Source organism: Seriola dumerili, unplaced genomic scaffold (assembly GCF_002260705.1).
Source record: "Seriola dumerili isolate Sdu_G_001 unplaced genomic scaffold, Sdu_1.0 BDQW01000066.1, whole genome shotgun sequence".
Lineage (NCBI taxonomy): Eukaryota > Metazoa > Chordata > Actinopteri > Carangiformes > Carangidae > Seriola > Seriola dumerili.
Window position 1 is genome coordinate 3,091,067 of NW_019174321.1, and position 21,948 is coordinate 3,113,014.

General features: G+C 42.7%; 1 protein-coding gene across 3 annotated transcripts in view; it reads left to right on the top strand.

The window, feature by feature from the left end:
* Positions 1-399: 399 nt before the first annotated feature.
* The window catches only part of arhgef3 (Rho guanine nucleotide exchange factor 3), a 30,276-nt gene continuing 8,727 nt past the window's right edge, over positions 400-21,948 (top strand). Inside the window, exons 1-4 of one of the 3 annotated variants that reach the window (XM_022742069.1) lie at positions 400-531; positions 7,601-7,665; positions 13,734-13,796; positions 21,670-21,777. In XM_022742069.1, the coding sequence (XP_022597790.1) occupies positions 510-531; positions 7,601-7,665; positions 13,734-13,796; positions 21,670-21,777 (258 nt within the window). In that variant the 5' untranslated portion in view covers positions 400-509. Of the gene's footprint in view, positions 532-7,600; positions 7,666-9,119; positions 9,528-13,733; positions 13,797-19,181; positions 19,190-19,462; positions 19,597-21,669; positions 21,778-21,948 lie in introns of those variants that run through there. The other 2 variants (XM_022742071.1, XM_022742070.1) reach the window with 2 other exon arrangements.

The following is a 21,948-nucleotide window of genomic DNA, read 5'->3' on the forward strand; positions in this document are numbered from 1 at the left end:
GTGACTAGATCATGAGACAATGGGCCCCTGGGCACAGAAACGTTAAATCCCCCCTCCCGTCCTACATAGGAGCAAGAACCCAGACTGAAAGAGATATGTCACTTTAAGGTAGTTTTTGGTGGTTTTGCAGATCTTGGCAGTTACATCTTTTTGTGCAAAATATTCCTTCTTATGTGTTGTTTTCCTTCTCTTTGTGGACCTTCTTTGCAGCTATTCTGTGTGTGTTTAATGAACTTTTATTTTGAAGGTACCACCGGAAAAGAGGTGAGTGGTCGCTTTACTGTTGAGAGGCGGATTTAGTGAATCTCAGCGACTCAGTTTATTGCTCGGCTGAATCTTCGGACTGAAGTTTGACTTTAACTTGTTGCAGAAGCAGAGAAGTTAGTCGTTGCTCGGCGGAGCAGAGACGACAGACTGACTAACAACAAGTGTTAGTTTTTTTTAAAATCAGCTGACTGTGGGTCTGAGCTGGATCGTTGGGAGGAGCTGCAGTCTGATGCCGGCAGGTGATGGATGTCAGCGGGGTTCAAGGTGAGAAGCTGCACCGTGAGACTGGTTCTCTCAAGGTTTTGGTAAACTCAAAGAAAAAATAAGATAAATGGGCGTTTTCTGGTAATGTAGGAGAAGAGGAATGTGAAGAGACAGACAGGGAGTTAACTCCTCCACTGCTGGTCTGTCTGTCTGTCTGTCTGTCTGTCTGTCTGTCTGTCTGTCTGTTAACATTATAAAATCTGTGCAGAAGATTAAGTTTGGTCACTATGAATGATCTGTGGTCGAGAGACCCTGAAGCCTGAAGGGAGAGACAGAGACAGAGAGAAAGAAAGAAAAGAGGTTTTATTGCAGCCCAGTGAGTCACAAGTTTGCCTGAGAGTGACTTATATAGTCTGCAAATACAAGCACACACACACACACACACACACGCACGCACGCACACACACAGACACACACACAGTCCTCTGTAAACAGTTTGCCATCATAGCAGGTCAGTGTGGAAAGATGTTTATTTGTTTTTTAGCTGAAAGTTTACTGACACTACTGTATCTAGCACAGCTGGAGGAAGTGCTCAGATCCTTAACTTAAGTAAAAATACCAAAACAACAATGTAAAAACTCCTGTACTTTAGTACAAGTACTGAAGTATTATCAGCTAAATTTACCTGAAGTACTGTAGAAGATTGGACCTTGTGGCTTGTGGTAATTAACGACATTGTTAATGCTGATGCGTCAACATGTAATCAGCATTTTACTGCTGTAGCTGCTGTTGCTGTAGCTGGTTTAAATATTGTATGTAGAGTTAGCTAGTTCAGTCCAGTGGTTCCCAACCTAGGGGTCAGGCTCCTCCCAAGGGTCACCAGATAAATCTGTGGGGTTGTGAGATGACACAGTTCTGATTTGTAATAATTCTTCCAACATTTCTCCAGTCTTTGCTGCTCTTTGTGAAACATTGGAGAGTTTTTTTTTTCTCTGTTATTTAAATGAAACCATGGACAAAGTTTAGAGGGGAAATCTGTTTTTGGTAAAACTGCTAACAACTCCCAGACAGCGGAAACATGACAATTATTAGTAATGTTTATGAATCTTTAACAAATCAGCAACAGCCGATCTCTCACTTTTACAAAAAATTACAAAACTTGTTTATGTAATATGCACAGATCTGTAGAGTGAACAACAGTTTTGTCAATGTTATGTGGCAGATTCATAATATAGGACTCTTATCCCCACCATCCCTCACCCACACCAGTCCCATCTACAAGCCAGAATTTCATGTATGAAAAGACACTTTGTCCCTGTATTAATACAGAAATGTGCTGGGAGTCAGATTTTGTATTTAGAGAAGAATGGAAGGAAAAATGAATAAATAAATAAAAGAAAGGATGTTTAGAAATGGATAAACTTCTACAGACTGTATTACTGACAGAGATCAACAGAAAGACAAAAAGAGTTCAGGTTAGTTTGACTGAAGATTCTGACAGTGATTCAGGAAAGGTCCCAAACCTTTTTGTTTGAGTTACAAACTGAGTAGCGGATCTTTTTCCAGGTTCAGATGGGACATAATGGCATCTTAGTAATACCGAATGTCTGGCCAAAAGAGAGGCGAAGAACAATGTGTGTCACTTGATTGGAGTCATCCTCTCCAGTGGTGCCAAAAAAGGCGACCAGAGAGTCGGGTTCTACAGTAAGTCAAAATTGAGGGCTAGGGATGAGGTTTGGAAAACGTCCCTCCGGTATTTTTCCAGGGTAGGACACGTCCAGAACACGTGGATAAGGGAAGCTTCACCTCCTCTACGCAGCAGGGATTCACGTCTGGCTAAACACGAGATAGTTTTGATTTGCACACATTGGCGCTGTTCACGGCTGTAAACTGTAACAGTGAAAGACACAGAGGGATGTTGAAATAATCTGCATGAAGATCAAATCCCATATGACGTCCGACAGCGAAAGGTTTAGATTCTGCTCCCACCTTTAATTTTGTCAAGAAGAGCATGTCTTACACCAGACAACTTATATTAAACCTTCATGTGATGGGTGTAAACTAAGAAACGCAGGGTAATGTGGTATCTGAGAGTGGAGAAAGCGCCTGGTTTGCAGGTAGAAAGAATGGGTATTGGGTAGGTTATTGATTAAAGGATCTTTAAATCAGCCGAAATGGATGAGTAATAACAGCACAGAAGTATCCGGGCTTGATATGGAAAGCAAAAGATCATCTGCATAGAGGGACACTTTATGTTTAACTCCCTTCCTCCAAATCCCTGAAATATCCTCGCAGCTACGGAGCGTAGATGCTAATGTCTCCGTGGTCAGATCAGGAAGTAGCAGGCTTACAGGGCATCCTTGATGAGTTCCCTGTTGGAGGCTGAAAGGTTTTGACTGTTGAGAGTTGGAGAGGATTTAAGCAGGAGGGCAAAAGTATAATAATTTATCCACGTGATAAAACTTGGTCCAAAGTCAAATTTTTTTTAAAACTGCAAATAAATACATCCACTCCACGATGTCAAATGCTTTATTTGTGTCTAGAGGAAGGACAGAGTACAACATGTCAAATAGACGTGTATTTGTTTTTGTTTTTTTTTTATAGAAAGTCTGATTTTATTATAAACTTATATGTTTTATTTAGAGTAAAATTTACCTCCCTACTGTCAAATAAATATGGAAAACGCAAAATCTTATGTGAATGCTACCAAACAGTCGTATTAACAGCTGAGGAGCAGTGAGGTGACTTGAAGCAGTCAGTGTTGGAGGAATGTGGTTCTGCTGCTGTTGAGGGACAATGAAGATTTTGTTCAGGTGTTTGTTCTGCTGCTTTGTTCTCCCACTAATCGTCATGTTTCTGTCGGCAGTATGCTGCCCTGCTGGTTCCACGAGGTGGTTGTACATGTGTGTGTGTGTGCTCGTGTGTGTGTGTGTGTGTGTGATGATTAACAGTTGTGATCAGTACGATTTAGCGAAACACAAAGAAAATAAGTGGCAATAAGAACCACACAAAATGAATCAAAAAGTTTAACAGCAAATTAAATGCAATCACGTAAAAAGAAAAAATACATATGTTTATGGAGCCAGAGAAAGATGGAAAAACTTTGGTGGAGCAGGTTCAGGACTGACTGGAGGTTTGTCGGTCTGACCTGAGATCAGCTGGTGTGTGAAAGAAGCTCGTCTAGCTTCAGCAGAGCAGCGTTTCCTCTGCTGTTTCCTGAACAATGTTCTCACATCATATCGACTTTTTCCTCAGCGGGAAATGACATCATCCCACCTGCCTGGAAGATGAGACAGTGTTTATCTCAGGACGCCCTGAAAGTCACATTTACATCTGTGCAGAAGTAAATTAAATTTGCTTTGTTGGTGTTTTACAGTTTGAATCTGAGTCCCAGAGAAATCACACAGAGTTTTCTCATTATCACAAATAATTAAGCTTAAATTCTCCACCCAAGCTGTCTTCAATAGAGATGAAGCTCTCCATTCTTCTGACCATTTTAATGATAAGACTGATGTTATTCTTATTATCAGAAAAATCCCATTTAAACACCAAACCAATGTATTAGTTCCTCTGACTTCCCTTCCCTGTCTGTGGCTCTCAGCCTTTAGCCCACCGGTTCCTACTGAGGACGTCACTCTTTTAAAACAACTCACAAATATTTAAATTCAGATTTTAAAAAGCTGCAGTAACTTCCCAAAACAGCTGATCACCACAGTTTTTAGCAAATGTTACTCGAGCAGGAGGAAATAGTGCTTTTGTTGGGGACTATTTTCAGTGGCGGATTAATCCACAATTAACATAAGTGAGTATTAACAGCAGCAGGACAGTGTATGTGGGACTAAGTCAAAGTAAACTACAGTGTGTGTTCATGGTAACGAAGGAACATGTCAGTCAGGGCAACAGTGCAGCTCAGTGATGTGATTTTAATAGTTGGTAACAACAGTGGAGCTCTTTGGCCCAGAGGAATATCTCAGGCCTCGGACACACACACACACACACACACACACACACACACACACACACACACACACACACACACACACACACACACACACCTAACTTCAACCGACTCAAAACTATCAAAACAATCAACAACATATAAAACAAACCAGAGTCTGTGAAACACTGTGTTAGCTTTACTAAAGTGAGGCTCTTCACATGAGCTTCTCAGCTTCTTTCTGAACACAGGACACCCTGTTTACATCTGAAGACTGAATGTTTACTGACAGAGAGAGAGAGAGAGAGAGAGAGAGAGATTAAAAACAGATGGGGGGTAAAAGATTCAACAAGGAGAATAAAAGAAAGACTAGGAGGGAGAAAAGTGTGTGTGTGTGTGTGTGTGTGTGTGTGTGTGTATGTGTGTGCACGTCGAGGGTGTGTTGATTTGTGCTATTGGAAAAAGCACTGCAAGTCCTAGGAATGAATGAGTCACACACATATTTAAACACTTGTAATGTACACACACACACACACACACACACACACACACACACACACACACACACACACACACACAGACACACACAGAATACAAAGCTTTGGTCAGACTGAAATGAAGAACAAGTGTCTGTTTGGAAGTTTCAGGGTTGTTGATAAAGCACTTGTCTCTTTAACATCTGGTGACAACAGAGTCGCTCTGAGTCCATCACTACACACTGAGCTGTGTTGTGTCCCGTGTGGTGCTCGTTCAAATGATCCGACAACGCTGCACAATCCTGCCCGGACGGATCACCAGAAAACAAGTTGTTCTTTTACTGCTGGGGCTCTGTTTTCCTGCCAGTGCAAGTTCAGCAGTAAGAAACACACATGTTACGTAATTTTCCTCGAGCATTTGTACCGTTTCCCTGGCTCCACCCAAACCCACTTGCATCAAGGTGGGAGAGATGGTGCAGCGGAGGTTGTTTATGCTCATCACATGGACAGTTGTTTGCAAAGGTTTGGGCACCCGGTTGAGTCGATATTAGTAACTCTTCTTTGGCAAATATCAAACCTCGAAAACACATTTTGTAGCAGCTAAGAGTCTTTTTATTCTGAATTTAGACATTTTCAACCAATCACTTCAGGTTCTGTCAGGCTGTCCCGCACACGGCGTGTTAAAGATCGTCACACAGAGTTTCAGTGATGTTCAGGTCAGGGGTTGATGGTGGATTTTGAGATCTGCTTTTGATCATTGTTCTGTTGTAGAAAAAAACAGCTTCTTCTCCGTTTCACTCTCTTGACTCACTGCAGGTCGTTTTGCGTCGACAAATTTGCTGATATTTAGTGGAATCCATTCTTCCCTCTGTGCGATGTTTCCTCTGCCTCTGAAGTGGAAGAGCCGCTCACAGCTGCAACAGATTAGAACATGTGGTGGATGGTGGTGAAACAACTTCTCGAACACTGAGGAAAACAGAAGTAATTTTTAAATCCTTGGAAAAAAACAAAAACATTCTCAAGTTTATTTGTGAAGTTTATTGGCCTTTAAAAGTTGCAGTTTGATTGAGATGTATCCGAGCTCATATTGTACCATCTCCTGTTAGAGTATGTTGTTGACATTTAGTTCACAGTACAGTATATACTGTATGTGGTATGTTATTGATACACAGTAATGGAGTTTAGAAAGGGTGTTTTTTCATGCAAATCTCATCAAATGCACTTGCTGTCAAATCATCGGTCTGAATTTGTCTGTGCAAAAGCTTGTCCTGTCTGAGACACAGTGCAGAGGTTCAGCAGGGTTTGTGCCTCAGAGCCTGGTGGAGGCCGTGGAGGGAGGTTATACGAAGCGTCAAAGGTTCCTGTGATGGTTGAATCATCGTTAAACACAATGAGTCAGTGGGCTGAAAAAAAAAATCTGATCAGTGATTAAAAGAAAACAAAGAAGGAACAAGACTCTGTCCAGAACAACTTTTACTGGGACTACAAGTCCCAGAGGGCATTGCTGTAAGAATCATCCAATCACAGAGATTCAGATCATGTTACAGTGTTCTTTGTAGCGAAGAAGTGAGAGTAGAGGTTGAGCTGCAGAGGTTGTTTGGTGCGTGTGTGTGTGTGTGTGTGTGTGTTTCCTCTCTCAGGTGAGGTGACACAGGGCAGGAAACAGAACAGCACTAATGTGTTGGGAGTAAGCGAGGCTGCTGACCTCTTTGACTTTCTGTTTCCTCTCTGTCTGCTTCACTCTCTGCAGTGCAGTAAAGTAAAGAGATACTTTGATCATATTTATTTCATACAAGACACAGTGCACAGAGATCCCTTCAAGTCCTGATGTCTTAGACTCAGGTTTACGTTTGTGCTTTCACGTGGAAGAAGCGGGACGTTACGACTGTGCATCACTTTTATCTAATTGGACGTCTCTGCCTGGTTGAAACTAGTTTCCACACATTCTGAATTGCAGCACGTGGTGGTCTGGAGTTACAGTGAATCAGAATCAGAGCTGGTTGTTTATGATCTACATGTACTGACTGACGGGAACCACAAGGAGGAGCTGTGGTCAAACTCAAACCTAAGCTACAATACCCTTTCAGTGAGGGGGGCTCAGGTGGGAGAGCAGCTTGGCTGCTGATCCCTGGTTTGGTGGTTCAATCCCGGACTCCCCAGACTCCCCTTCCTGATGAACACAGGCTGCGTCAGGAAGAGCATCCGGCATAAAACCAAATCAAATGTGCAGATGGTGATCCGCTGTGGCCGCCCCTCATGGGAGCAACTGAAAGACAACAACAACAACAACAATGTACAAGCACTGGACAGATACAGAAGAAATGGGCTTTTTGCCCAGAGTCGAGTCTCTCAGGCTGCGTATCAATTCTTCTCTTAGATTGAAGATTTAAATCAGTGGTTTAGACCTTCTCGAGTCTATTTTCATTCTCATGTGTACAATGAAGCATCACTGGTGGTTGAAATCATTGCTCCTGTTCACACTGGCTGTGATCTCTTCAGGCACACTAACTGTAACAAGCGATTATTTTCATTATTGATTGATTTCTGATTATTTCAACAATTATTTATCGATTCATTTTCTTTCCTTCTCCTCTCTGCTACTGTCCTACTTCCTTCCTTCCTTCCTCCCATCTTTTCCTCTTCTCCCCTCCCTTCATTTGTCCCTTCTTCCTTCCCTCTTTTCCCCCTTCATCCCTTCTCCGTGTCCTTCCATCAGGTCGAAGCTGCAGAAGAAAACTCCCTCCCTCTCTCTTCTCTCCTGACGGCTGGTCCCTCAGAGGGGTAAGAACAAATCTCCCATGTAAACTGATTCATGTTATTCACAACTGTGCAGCTCTATTACAGCAGAATGCACAACAACGTGACGCCATAATCCCAAATAACAAAGGAGGAGATGGAGGTGAACAGCCTCCACTCAGACCTCAACACCTCAGTGTTCATGGCTCTAATATCACACACCAAGAGAAAAAAAGGAAAGCAGAATCTGATTTTCAAATATGTGTCACCAGTTTTTATTCACATTTACTGTAGTTTCCTCAATGACAGATAACTGGTAATGTAGTAAGAAACAGATAAAGCAACAAATAAGTGAATTTACCAAAGTACATATTCCTTTAACAAACCAGAAGTGATTATGTTTCTGTGTTGTTGAAGAATATTTTCATTTTGGTGAAGAAGCCTATTTGCTTTGTGGTTTTAGCAGGAGTTGTATGAGATGTACTGTAACTATTTTTAGAGGGATTCATCCTCAGAGAACCTTAAATATCTGCATGAAATCTCAGGACAATCCACACAATAGTTTTTGAGATATTTCAGTCTGAACCAAAGTGGCGGACTGCTCGCTGAATACCTGCAGTCCCTACTCAGGGCTGAGAAAACAGCCGACGCCCACCGGTATTTCTTTGGGTTAAAATATAATTGAAAAAATAATATTTCAATATTAACAGAAAGTATAAGGTTTACATAGTGTTTGTTATCATATTACCATTATTATGGAAAAGAGCATTAACCAATATCTTATTCTTTGATAAAACATAAATGCAATGTAAATTAAAATGTGGGAAAAATTATATTTCACATCTACAATAATGGGCAAAAGTTATAGGCACTTGATATTTAGATTCAGGAGGCGTCTGATTGGTCCTAGATTCATTCTGCAGCAGGACAGTCTCCAGAGACAAGAAGAAGAAGGAGTCCTGCAGCAGGTGGTCTGATTTAGGTTTTTTTGTTTTACTGCACTTTGCATGAAGTTAATTGATAAATAAAAATCTAAAACTTTTGAACAGAGGTGTATATATAAGATGTGTGAGTCTGGATCAAAGCGGTGGACTGAGTGAACCACATCGCCATCGTTAGGGCTGCTAGTGAAACTCAAACCATTAATGACTAAAACTATGACTCACTGCAAAAAAAGTACAAACTTTTGATTTTTATAAACCAGCGCTCATGTTCTTTGTGTGTCAGTGTCTCTACCGCTGGTGTCTCGGTGTCTCCTGTAGCTCCTAATTATAGACGCCTGTTTCCCCCAACGACCGTCACTTCCTGTTTGTCCAATGGGAACTGAGTGGACACACACACACACACACACACACACACACACACACACATTGTGAAGGGTTCCTGTTCCTGAGGGTCTGTAGATCCACTCAGACTGTGACCTGATGAGGTGGAGAAGGGAGGAAGGCAGCGGACAGAAGAAGGGAGAAAACGGGAGGAGAAGTGAGAAAAGAAAGAGGAGAGAAAGGAGCTTCTGAAAGTCTGACTGAGGAGAAGGAGAAGAAGAAGCAGCTCTCGGAGTAGCACTGGAGGAGAGAAACTGGAGGAAGGAGAGACGAGAAAAGGAAACAAGACGGACGGAGAAAGAGGAAAATAGCAATGTGACTGTGAAGGAGGTGATTCAGAGGAGGAGAGAGAAATCAGGCAACAAGAGGAGGAGAATTAAGAAGTGACTGCAGATGTTGACTTGCACGTGAGGAGGAGAAAAAGAAAGGAGAGCTGATGTGACTGTGGGGTTTAAAACAGGGCGACGTGGAGGAAGAGGAGCAGCAGATGTTTGCAGAGAGAGTCAACTGAAACGCTCGAGCTGTGTTTGAGAAGCAGATCAGGTCCTGATGATGGGCTGCTGTCTGTTTGTTTACTATCGGGTGAGTTTGAGTCCGTGTGTCATTTCCAGTGTCTCCCACCGTTTCTGTCAGTGATAATGAGCAGCAGGTTTACATAGATGAGAGCACAGAACCTGCAGAACCGTCGTCTTCTTCTTCTTCCATGTGTCTGTTGCTTCATAGTTTTTTTTTAAATGTTTCGCACACGGCCCAGAGTCAGATTTATCTCCAGTATCTCTCAGAGACCCAGAGACTACTGGGTTACACTTTACTGCATGTGGACGTCTTCACACGGAGGCTCATCACAGACTCTGAATACCACGATGCATCAGTTACACTGTTCAATAACTGTTCACTCTGCTCCATCTGCGTGCGATGTGTCAGGTACACAGGTACACAGGTACACAGGTAAACCAGGTAAGCCAGGTTACGTAAAGGTCAAGAGGTCAAGAGCAAATGGGACGTTACCCAACACAACACGGATCACTTTCCAGTGCAACTGACATTAAACAAAAACAAAAAAACAAACCAAAAAATACTGATATTATATATCAATATTGACCAAAAACTGTCAATGATTTTTTTTTAGGTACACTGTGTTACATTATTCAGATATTTAATATATTAAAGTTTACATCCTCATTTTTCATTCTGACTTAAAACAGTACACACATGTGTGTGCTCATATGTACAAAGAAATTCCTTCTTGAAGTGATGAGAGGATAAAATCCTTTTTGGGTTAGGGTTAGTTTTAGAGTTGTGTGCAAAAAATGCATTTGGAATTTTTAAAAGAATATTTTCAGTTTGGTAAATAATCTTATTTGCTTTCTTAGTAGTTAGTTTGTGGTTTTAGGAGAACCATGAGAACCATGACCCATCTGTACAAAATGTTCAATGGGAATCCGTCCAATAGTTTTTCAGAAGTGCTTGACTGAATTTCCAAATGCAAATTAGTTGGATATAAACATCATTTTTACGGGACAAGAGTTAGTCAAGTCAGTGGGGATCTTCCAAACTTTCTTTTCAGTACACAATCCACTTTTTGAGTAGGGGCATGCAGAGGGACGAGGAGGGGTGACACTGTCAGCTGATTTTAGACCTGAGTTAGTCGCTGCAGATTCATGTAAGAATGAATTTCTGTAAGATCGGTTGTCTGTGTCGCGCGTCCAGAGGAGATTTATCAACAAACTTAGGTAGGAATAGGTAACTGTGATTTTTAGAGGACAGACCTAATATGGTCAGGAGGAGCAGACTGCTCCTCCTCCTCCTCCTCCTCCTCCTCTCTGGTTTCCATAGCAACAGGGAGTTAAAGGTAAAGTCTGCCAGGTTATATAACGTCCGGACAACAACAAAGTCTCAACACAATACTGAACAAACAGCAGACTTCCTGCTATTGTTACACTCCGCTACACTGGTCGCACATCCTCCTCTCTTCCTCCTCCTCCTCCTCCTATTCATGTCCTCTTTTCTCCTCTCCTCCTCTCTTCCTCTCTCATCTTCCTCCTCTTCTCTCCTCTCCTTCTTTCCCACCTTCATGTCTTTGAACCAATCCTCCTCTCACTAAATCCCTTTTCTCTCCTCCCTCCTTTTCCCTCACCTTTCCTCTCTCCCCCCTCCTTCCTTTTTTCCTTTTTCCCTCTCTCCTCTCCTCTCCTCTCCTCTCCTCTCCTCTCGTCTCCTCCTCCTCTCCTCCTCTTCTCCTCCCCTCTTCCTCTCCTCCCCTCTTCCTCTCCTCCTCCTCTTCCTCTCCTCTCCTCCTCCCCTCCTCTCCTCCTCCCCTCTTCCTCTCCTCCTCCTCTCCTCCTCTCCTCCTCTCCTCTCCTCCTCCTCTCCTCTGCTGTCCTCTCCTCCTCTCCTCCTCCTCCTCCTCTCCCCCTCCTCCTCCCCTCTATTCTCTCCCCTCCCCTCTCCTCCTCTCCTGCTCCTCCTCCTCTCACTCCTCTCCTCCTCTTCTCCTCTTCCTCTCCCCTCTCCTCCCTCCTCCCCCTCCTCTTACCTCTCCTCCCCTCTTCTTCTCCTCCTCCTCTCCACTGCTCTTCTCCTCCCGTCTCTCTCCTCCCCTCTATCCTCCCATCCTCCTCTCTCCTCCCTCTCCTCCCTCGCTCCTCTCCTCTCCCTCCTCTCCTCTCCTCCTCTCCTCTCCTCTCCTCTCCTCTCTCTCTCCTCCTCCTCCTCCCCCTCCTCCTCCCCTCCCTTCTTCCTTCTCCTCCTTCTCCTCTCCTCCTCCTTCCTTCCTCCTCTCCCTCCCGGCTCCTTCCTCTCCTCCTCTTCTTCTTACCTCTCCTCTCTCCTCCTCTCACCCTCCTCCCTCCCCTCCTCTTCCTCTCCTCCTCCTCTCTCCTCCTCTCCTCTTCTCTCCTCCCCTCCTCCTCTCCTCCTCCTCCCCTCCTCTCCTCTCCTCTCCTCCTCTCTCCTCCCCTCTTCCTCTCTCCTCTCTTCTCCTCCTCCCTCGCCTCCCTCTTCCTCTCCTCCTCCTCCTCTCCTCCATCTCCCTCCTCTTCCTCTCTCCCCCCTCCTCCTCCTCTCTTCCTCTCCTCCTCCTCTCTCTCCTCTCCTCCTCCTCCTCCTCTCCTCTCCTCTCCTCCAACTCTCCTCTCCTCCTCCTCCCCTCCTCTTCCTCTCTCTCTCCTCCTCTCCTCTCCCCTCCTCTTCCTCCTCCTTCACTCCTCTCTCCTCCTCGCTCCCCTCTCTTCCTCTCCTCCCTCTCCTCCCCTCCTCTTCCTCTCCTCCCTCTGCCTCTTCTCATCTCCTCCTCCTCTCCTCCTCCTCCCTCCTCTTCCTCTCTCCTCCTTCCCTCCTCGTCCCCTCTCCCGCTCCTCTTCCATCTCCTCTCCTTCCTCCTCTCTCCTCCTCTCTCTCCTCTCTCTCTCCTCCTCCTCTTCCCTCCTCCTCCTCTCCTCCTCCTCCCCCTCTTCTCCTCTCCTCTTCCTCTCCTCTCCTCCCCTCTCTCTCTCCTCCTCCTCTCCCCCATCCTTCCTCCTCTTCCTCCTCCTCCCCTCCTCCCTCCCTCCTCCTCCTCTTTCCTCTCCTCCCCTCCTCCTCCCCTCCCCTTCCTCTCTCCTCCTCTCCTCCTCCTCCTCTCTCCTCTCTCCTCTCCTCTCCTCCTCCTCACCCTCCTCCTTCCTCTCCTCTCTCCTCTTCCCTCTCCTCCTCCTTCCTCTCCCCCTCTTCCTCTCCTCCTCCACTCCTCCTCCTCCCTCCCCTCCTCTTCTCCATTCCTCCTCCTCCTCTCTTCTCCCTCCTCCTCCTCTTCCTTCCTCCCCTCCTCCTCCCCTCCCTCTCCTCTCCTCTCCTCTCCTCCCTCTCTTCCTCTCCTCCCCTCTCCTCTCTCCTCTCCTCCTCTCTCTTCCTCTCCTCCTCTCCCTCCTCTTCCTCTCCTCCTCCTCTTCTCTCTCCTCCTTCTCCTCCCCTCTTCCTCTCCTCCTCCTCTTCCTCTCCTCCCTCCTCCTCTCCTCTCTCCTCTCCTCCTCCTCTCCTTCTCCTCCTCCTCTTCCTCTCCTCCTCCTCTTCCGTCCTCTCCTCCTCTCTCCTCCTCCTCCCCTCCTCCTCCTCCCCCTCCTCTTCCTCTCCTCCTCTCTTCCTCTCCTCCTCCTCTCCTCCCCTCCTCTTCTCCTCCCCTCTTCCTCTCCTCCTCCTCTTCCTCTCCTCCTCCTCTCCTCCTCCTCCCCTCCTCCTCTCCCAGCCCTTTGTCCTCATTGACCTGGTTCATCAGGTGTTTGTGTGATTTCTTCCTGTTGTTGTCGTCACGGCGGCGCACGGGAACTGTTTTGTTCATTCTCATGCACCTGCGCAGCTTCCCGCCACATAAATAGTGGTTGCCATGGTTACCACAGAGGTTGAGCCTGGCCCACACAAAATCTGTGAGGAATGTGGGACCATTTACTGAAAACCAACAAATCATCATGATCTTATGATTAGTGAGTACATTTACTCATGTACTGGACTGAAATACAATTTTGAGGTACTTGTACTTTACTCGGGTATTTCCCAAAATATTTCGCAGATTAATTGATATGATATAAGAATAATCATTAATTGCAGCCCAGTCTGGTCGTAGATGGAAATGAACTGTGCAAACTGACCAATCTGTAACAAGCACTGAGCTAAAAGCTGCCAGAGCTGCAGGTTTGGAGCTTCATCATCTGTTATATTTGAGTCATTTGATTCACTGTGAAATCAAAAGCATCACTTCACGTTTCCTGTTCTACCTCTAACATCGTGTTTGCTGTGTGTCTTTTTGTGTTGCAGAAGAAGAGGAAGCAGGCAAGCAGAGATGCAGACTCCCTCAGTCTCTGCAGTCTGGACATCAACGTGAGTTCAGCTCCTGTAAACTAACATGTCTGTTGTGTCTCAGCGTGTGGTGTCAGCTTGAGTTTACACAAACTTGTGTTGAAATGTCTCAGAAAAGCTTTTACTTTGACAAGGACTAATACTTCCTGATTCTATGGTTGCAGTGTTTGGGGGAGTAACTTCAGTGTTCAGTGTCTTTGTACGTGTTTTGAGTCTCTTTGTGGTCATTCGACTGACTTAACAGAAGGAGAAGTTCAGTCGCACAGAGGTGGTGTTGAGCACAGATGTTTATTTGTCTGTGTGGGGCCAGATGTTGTCACTGTGATTCAGGGCAGACTGGACACTACAGTGACTTGGTATTGGAAAGTGATGAGGCGATCTGGCCGGACCGGGGCTAGCTGGTTAGCATGCTAACTTCAGTAGAAGAGAAGGAGTGATACATAGATAAGAGTTTATTTTCTTTCCACGCCTGGAGACAGCTCTTGTTTCTTTCTTTCGTTTCTTCCAGACTGCTGTTAATGCTAATGCTAGCTACTTAGCAATAACAAAACTTACAAAAAGCTCCTTTAAAAATATTTTCATTGGGTTTATTATCATTTTATTATTAGCCTGTCAGTCGTCTGTAAGGTGTTAGACAAATAATGGTTTATTGATTTGATTGATTAAATAGGATTTATGATGGGCTAACAGGCAGCTACATGCATCAGGATAATAAATATTTGTTGACTGGACAGTAACTGTGATTTATTATATAATTTAGGTTTTGTATTAAGATAATAATAATAATGATAATAATAATAATAATGACTGAAAATGAAAACTGAAATGTAGGAAAAGCATAAAGCAGAGGGCATGTACTCCATTCAGCTCTGACTGTTGATTATTGTACATGCGGACCCTCGGGGGCCTCGGCCCTCATGTTGGACCCCCTGTCTGTTTTTAGCCCTCTGCCAGCAGCCCGTTCCTTCCCGGGCGTTTCCCTCTCGGCTCAGTCTAACACAGGATGTCCACCCTGTTCAATACACTCCAGTGTGACAAATAGACCCAAACACACCGGCAGCTTTGTGCCGTTACAAACCAGCGTTGGCAGATACTGAACCAGGAATAAATTACACTCTATTGTTTCTCTACTGTTACTCCCTCTGGCTCAGTGAGTCACATACAGTCACATTGTGCTTTTACTGAAAATCCAGGACCTGGAGACCACCTTATCAGATTTAAGGGTCAAACGTTATGACAGAGCTTCATATTTTATATGAAAATATTCAGTTCTGGAGCAACACTATCTCTGTCTGGAGTGGAGATGAATTAAATCAGATGAAAGGTTAATTCATTTTTTGACAGTAACTAATATTTACTCAGGTACTTTCCCTAAGTACAGTTTTGAGGTACTTCTAATAGCAGTTTCATTTTATACTTTATATACAGGGAAATATTTGTACTTTTACTCCTTTACATTTATTTGACAACTTTAGTCACTTACAAAATATACAAAATATAATTAACAAATAAATGATACCCAGCAATAAAATCAACCCCAACTTTACCAGCTGCAACATGACACTGATGTACACATTAATACAATAATAATTTTAATCCAATAATGAGATATCTATTATTCTGAAATGTGCCATTCTGCATAATGAGTACTTGAAAGTAATACTTTTGTATTTTTATGTAAATAAAATCTAAGTTAAAAAAATCAGAGTATTTCTTTCACCACTGTTTGTAAAATATTAAAACATATAAATTACAGTATAAAAAGATTTACTGATACTCAGAAACTCAGATATTCCATATGACAGTTTAACTTACTAGTAAAATAAAAAGTTCAGGATCATGAATATATACAGAAATTATACAGTAATACTTTATTGAAATACAGATAATTATAAATGGTGTAAGTAGAGTTGCAACTAACTAATTATTTTTATTATTGATGAATTTGCTGATTACTTTTTTCGACTGAATGACTAATAGTTTCATGTATAAATCACATTTAGACATTGCTGACATCATCAAAAGTTATTCAGTTTACAGAAAAGCAACAAATCCTCACGATGGAGACGCTGAACATTGTTTGGCATTTTTTTTGAAAATGAAATGAATGAAAAATCAGTGGATTATCAAAATAGTTGCTGATTGATATTTCACTAATTGATCAGTCGACCGGTCATTGCTGCTCTACAGGTGAACCGGATGGTCAGAGGAGTCCAGCTGTCGTTTCAACATGTCACTTATTCACTGTGGAGGTTTGTGTTTGGCACTAGAATGGTTATTGATTTTTTTCACTGGTTAATTAAAATCTGCTGAGCGCCTCGGGGTCACATGGTTGATTAACAGTTATTGATTTTGTTTAGTGAACCAAGATTAGAAAACTGTGTGAGAAGACACTTTTATTTGGCAACAGCAAAGACGACTTTTTCTCAAGGAAACAAAGAGACTTCTGTTATAGCTGTGTGGCCTTCAGAATAAAAGCAGGCAGGTTTATTTTCTTAGATAGTTTTAAAGTTTTTAAAGTAATATTAGTAAAAAAATTTTATGGAAGCCCATTTCCATTTTTGTTTTCTGTATTTGGTTGTGTTTTCAGTATCTGTAGTTCATGTCTATATTTGTTCTTTCTCATTTTCAGGATTTTTTCTGAATGCTGCGCATGTGTTGTCAATTTGATGAAGATGTTTTGTTAGTTCAGTTGTGTTTTCTCCATTTGTGTGTATTTTAAGCTGCAGTGCATTGAGCTTTCAGGGCCACCGTAGTTTTGCCATCAATACCCTTTGACGCCTATAGAGTGATACGAAATACAAAACAGTGCAGAAAGATGCACAATTTTGTGTTGGTAAAGGATTTGAAGAGTGTCCCTTTTGATTATGTCTCGTCTTTGTAGGTTTCGACTGTCTGAAGGTTTGTTACCAGTTCTCAGAAATTTAAGCATTTGGCGATTTCTATTCATATTTTATAAGACGTCATTTAAAGATCTCACTCTAATGTATGGGCATACAGTCAATGAGTTACAGTCCAGATGAGAGGCTTGAGTCTGTTTGACTGTGGTCGTCTCTGGGCGTCCATGACCCAATGTCCTATTTACAGACAATGAGCTGAATCAGAGGGGCTGCTATTGTCAGCAAGACATTAGGTGTGTTTCATGTCATGTCAGAGGTCAGTGATGATGATGTGACTCACCGCTTTCAAAGAAAAACCATGGAAACGTTTCTAAAAATAACATAAAGATCAACGTTATTCTGTTTCCTTGTTACTACATCTGATCCAGGACATACTGTATGTGTCTCTCTTTCCTTATTTTGGCTATTTTTAAAACGACTACTTACTAATGTAACTAATTATTATTTTCATTATCAATGTTATAATTTCCCAGAGCCCAAGATGTCGCCTTCATATGTCTTCTGTTGTCCAACCATCAATCTGAATCCCAAAAATATGGAGTTTACAAAGATGAAAAACAGAGAAAAGCAGCAAATCTTCATTTTATTTTTATTAATCTGCAATTATTTTGATAATTGATTAATCATTTGACTTGCTGCTTCAGTTTGTCTTATGAGATCATAAACTGAATATCTTTGTAATTTGGATTGTTGGCAAATGTCTGATATCATCCCCTTAGGCCTTAGTAAATTATGATTTACTAATTATGGTTTTCACCACTCATGGACATTTTGAAGAATCCACAGATTAATAAATAATGGAAATAATTGTTAGTTAGCTCTATAACTAAAACATGGGCGCTCAGTAACACAGTAACTGACTTGAAAACTACTGGAAAACCAGGACATAGCGCTGACCGCCCGCAGGCTACTCTCTCTCTCTCTCTCTCTGATAATTACAGCTCAGATTGACATTGATTGATGATGAACTGAGCAGTGAAGTCCCAGCACCACCAGCAGCCCCAGTATCAGCTCCAGTAGCAGGAAGGGTCATGATACTGTGTACGGTGCAACTTTGTACTTTATATGAGTTTTCCTTTTATTGCTACTTTGCTCATTTAATTAGTTTTGCTTTTAAACCCTTTGATGAGGTTTAATTATGATGCATTATGGTGGTTAAAACTAACAGCAGCTGGACCAAAGTACATTTGGCCCGACCTGCTGACTTCATGTCACTCGCACTAAACCCAAAGCCCATTTGTTAATATTTAAAAAAAAAATGGTTGACAAAATGTATTGTTAATATTTTTTTTTAAAGGCTCGGTAATTTCCTAAAACACCTGATGTTTTTAGCAAACTTTATTCAAACAGGAGGAAATAGTGTATTTGTTGGGGACTATTTTCAGTGGCGGATTAGTACACATTTTTTTGCTCCAGAGAGTATTTCCAGCAGCAGGACTTTGTGTGTGAGATTGAGTCAAAATAAACTGAGCGTTCATGGTGATGAGGAGCATGTCTCCCAGTGCATGTGTTTATAATATTTTCATACAACAATGGAGCTGCACGGCAGAGAGGAATAAGATATATCAGGCTTTGGACACAAACGCGATGCTCATTAGAAAGATCAATTCATTGTTGTTTTCGGGTCCTTTCATGGGATTATGGTAACAACAAGAAAAATGTAAACCTTATATAAATCTTATTGTTTTTGCAAAAGCTCAGAAAAGTGGGTGGGGGTGGGGGAAAGGAGAAAGAGAGGAAGGAAGTAAAATGAGTGAGTGGATGAGTGAGCCAGTGAATTAGTGAGTCAGAGAGAGAGAGAGAGAGAGAGAGAGAGAGAGCATGAGCAAGCTGTGAGTTTTAAAACAGAGGGAGAGTCAGGAGGGGCGCGATCATCACTGAGAGCCAGAAAGCGCGTCAACAGGGATTTAAAAAAGAAAATTGACTTCACTTATCCGTCTGAAAGCTCAGCTCTTTGCGGCGCTGCTGGTACTGAGCTGGATCCAGATGTTCTGCTCCTGTCGGCCCTCTGACAGCACCGCACGTTTTCAGGACGCTACCAGAGACGAGTTCTCAGGAAACTTTGCTTGATCCAGAATCCAGAATCTTCACTGGTATTGATCCTTTGTTTGATCGGACTTAACTTCTGGGACAAAACTGATACCAAACGTTTTCTGGATGCTTGTGAAGAACCAGATTGTTGCCAGAAACTCTACTGGCACCAAGTTCTGTCTGAGTTCTGGGATGAGCTTTATGGATACTGGCAAAGTAATGAAGACTTGTTTGACGCTCAGTCAGACATTTCTGGAAACTTGCTGGTAGCAAATCATTTGTGGACAATTAAGTTATTGGATTCTTTCTGGACCGTCTATCAATACCAGCTGCGTCCTGAACACAGAACCAGAACCTGGCTTTCTCTGGACTCTCTGAATTCCTTGTGGATTCTTTATTAGTGTTGCTGATATTTCCCACAAGCACTAAATCCCATTTGGACCACTCAGCTTCTGTACTCTTTACTGGTGCTATACTTGCTCTGTAAGTATCACACTCTGTTTTGACACCTTACAGTTTTTCTAGACACTTACTGGATGCTCTGTCGTTTCCAGACTCTTACTGGACGCTCGTAACAATACCAGACTCCTTCTAAACTCTCTACTGGATTGTAAATCTTTGTATCAGACTATTTCCAGACTCCTTATCAACCTCTTCTGAACATTCACACCTGGATGCTCTACCAGCACCAATCTCTTCCTGGACATCCTACACACTTTTAAAACTATTTCTCTCTTGGTTCTGGAAATGGTCCAGATCCTGTGCTGGGCTTTGGTGTGAGCAGTATGGTGGCGGGGCAGAACCCCCTCTGCCTGCTGGTACAGCAGTTTAAGTCTGGATGCTCTCTGGAGTTCAGCAAAGGGAACAGCAACATGGGAAAACAGGTTGAGGTAAGACAGAGGAAATGCAGCCAAATTAAAATCAGTTATTTTAGTTTAGTTTGGTGAACTGGTAAAATGCCCTGATATTGCAACTAATTACAATTTATTAGTCTAATCTAGTCTGATTTAATGTCATTTTATCAAATTTAATACTCGGACTCGAGTCTGCCTCCAGTCCTGATTTTCTGGACTCCTGTCTTGACTTGGACTTGTGAACTGAGACTCGACTTGGACTCAAGTTTAGTGAATTGACTACAACACTGACTACAGCCAACTGAATAACTGATTGATACTAAAGCTAATTTATTTATCAGCTAATTGTTTCAGCTTGGTTTCAGTGTAGTTTATGGGCCGCCTCCGGTCAGGCCTGTTAACACCCTGTAACGGCAGGCAGCCTGCTGTAAACCTGCTGATATTAGATAACCAGTCTACTGTTGATCAACTGCACTGAATTAATCTTTGTCAGATCGAATCAGCTGAAGTGCCGTCACACACAGAAACCCACTACGACACGTCCAGTGGAAACTTCTCAAGTGTAGAGCAAATAAACAGATTATGTATCATCCTCACTGAACCCCACCGTCTTTTAAAACAACAGTTATATCTTTAATAAATACATTATTATCATCGGCTAAATGAGAGAAAACATACAGACTTTAATTAGAGTTTAACTGGTGTTTACGTTTTGTATTTTAGAGACTCATTAGACCTCCATCTGCAACTTGACACACTACTGAGTCATAGCTTTAGATGATCAGTCTCCTCCAAGAGATTAGACAAAACTCTTATGTTTTAGTTGGAAACTGGAAAATCTGTTGTCAGATTTGCAGAAAGATAAACTCCTTTGACTCCATCGAGCGACCACGACAAACAGAAACGAAACCTGTCCGTCAGAGCTTGTTATTTTTGGTCGACTGATTCCTGACTGTAAGCACTGATGGAAAAAAAGTTTGACGGTTCCTGTACTCCAGTAGGTCAGCTGACTGTGGGCCGCAGGGCAGACACTAGATAAACAAACACACACACACACACACACACACACACACACACACACACACACATTGATTTATTTTGATATTTATTGAGTCTGTATCCAGGACAAGCAGCCTGGTGGATTTTTCACACAGAGAGACAGACCCTGATATTGGAACTGATATCTGTGTGTGTGTGTGTGTGTGTGTGTGTGTATGTGTGTGTGTATGTGTGTGTGTGTGTGTGTGTGAGAAAGTTTGGCAGAGACGGGAAGACTTTGAATCACACTATTGTTGAACATGCAGTATATCAACAAAACAGAGTCAGCTTTCCCGCAAACTGCAAGAACGTCTACAAACTATTTGAAAACCTCAGACTAGACGTCAGTGTTGAGACTGACTGGACTGAAATTCTTGCCCAAACTTTTTTTATCAACTAATCAATTAGTCCAGTGTTTATAGGGACTGTGACGTTTTATAATATCTGTTTCCTTTAAAGCCATGCTGTTTATCGATGTTTTGTTTTGGATGAATTCTCAGGTCACTGTGTTCCTCATGGACTGAAATCTAAAGTGGGACGTCCATAAATAACTTGGAAGACAATCGCCATTTCACATAATTTTCAGTTCAGTTGTAGTTGGAGTTTAGTTTTTTTTTTTTTAGGATCTTTGATGAAAACCTGCACTGACCTCCATAAGCTGCCAGTGGCTGCAGGCTGCTGGTTGTACAGTGAAGATGGACCAGAAATGAATCCTGTATTTGCAGAATGTTTGGACTTTTTAACGTGGAGGTCTTGACGTCTGTCTCTTTACTGCCTGCAACAGTGTCTCTTTTGATGGGACCTCTGGGGACGCCTGAAATGTTCAAGGCTTTGCATAAAGGCTTCAATAAAGTTTGTTCATAAAATTCCTAGAATATACAAAATGAAATATTATTTAGATGTTATCCCCCTTGGCGCTGTAGTCTGGAGGTCTGTGTGAAGGTCATCTGAGCAGGACGTGGACCCTTGGTCTGGACTTCAGCTCTCGTGTTTCTGAAAGCCACACATGGATCAAAGGACTATTGTTTTTGGATCATAATGTAAACCTAATTAAAATCTTTTCTCCTACAGGAGCCCAGCACCAAGCGCAGTAAACCTGTATCCAGGGTGACGTCTCTGGCCAGCCTGCTGCCGCCCGTCAAGACCGCACCGCTGAAGAGGATCGGTCAGACGCTGCAGGTGAACCACTGATCAGATCGGCTTCCACCTGTCCACATGTTCTCCACCATCTCACCATTCTTTTACTCACACCATCAATATTAATAAACATAGAAACACACAAGACTATGGGACATTATAATCCCATAGATTTATATATAACACTACATCCCTCATCTGCCTCGGCTGCGG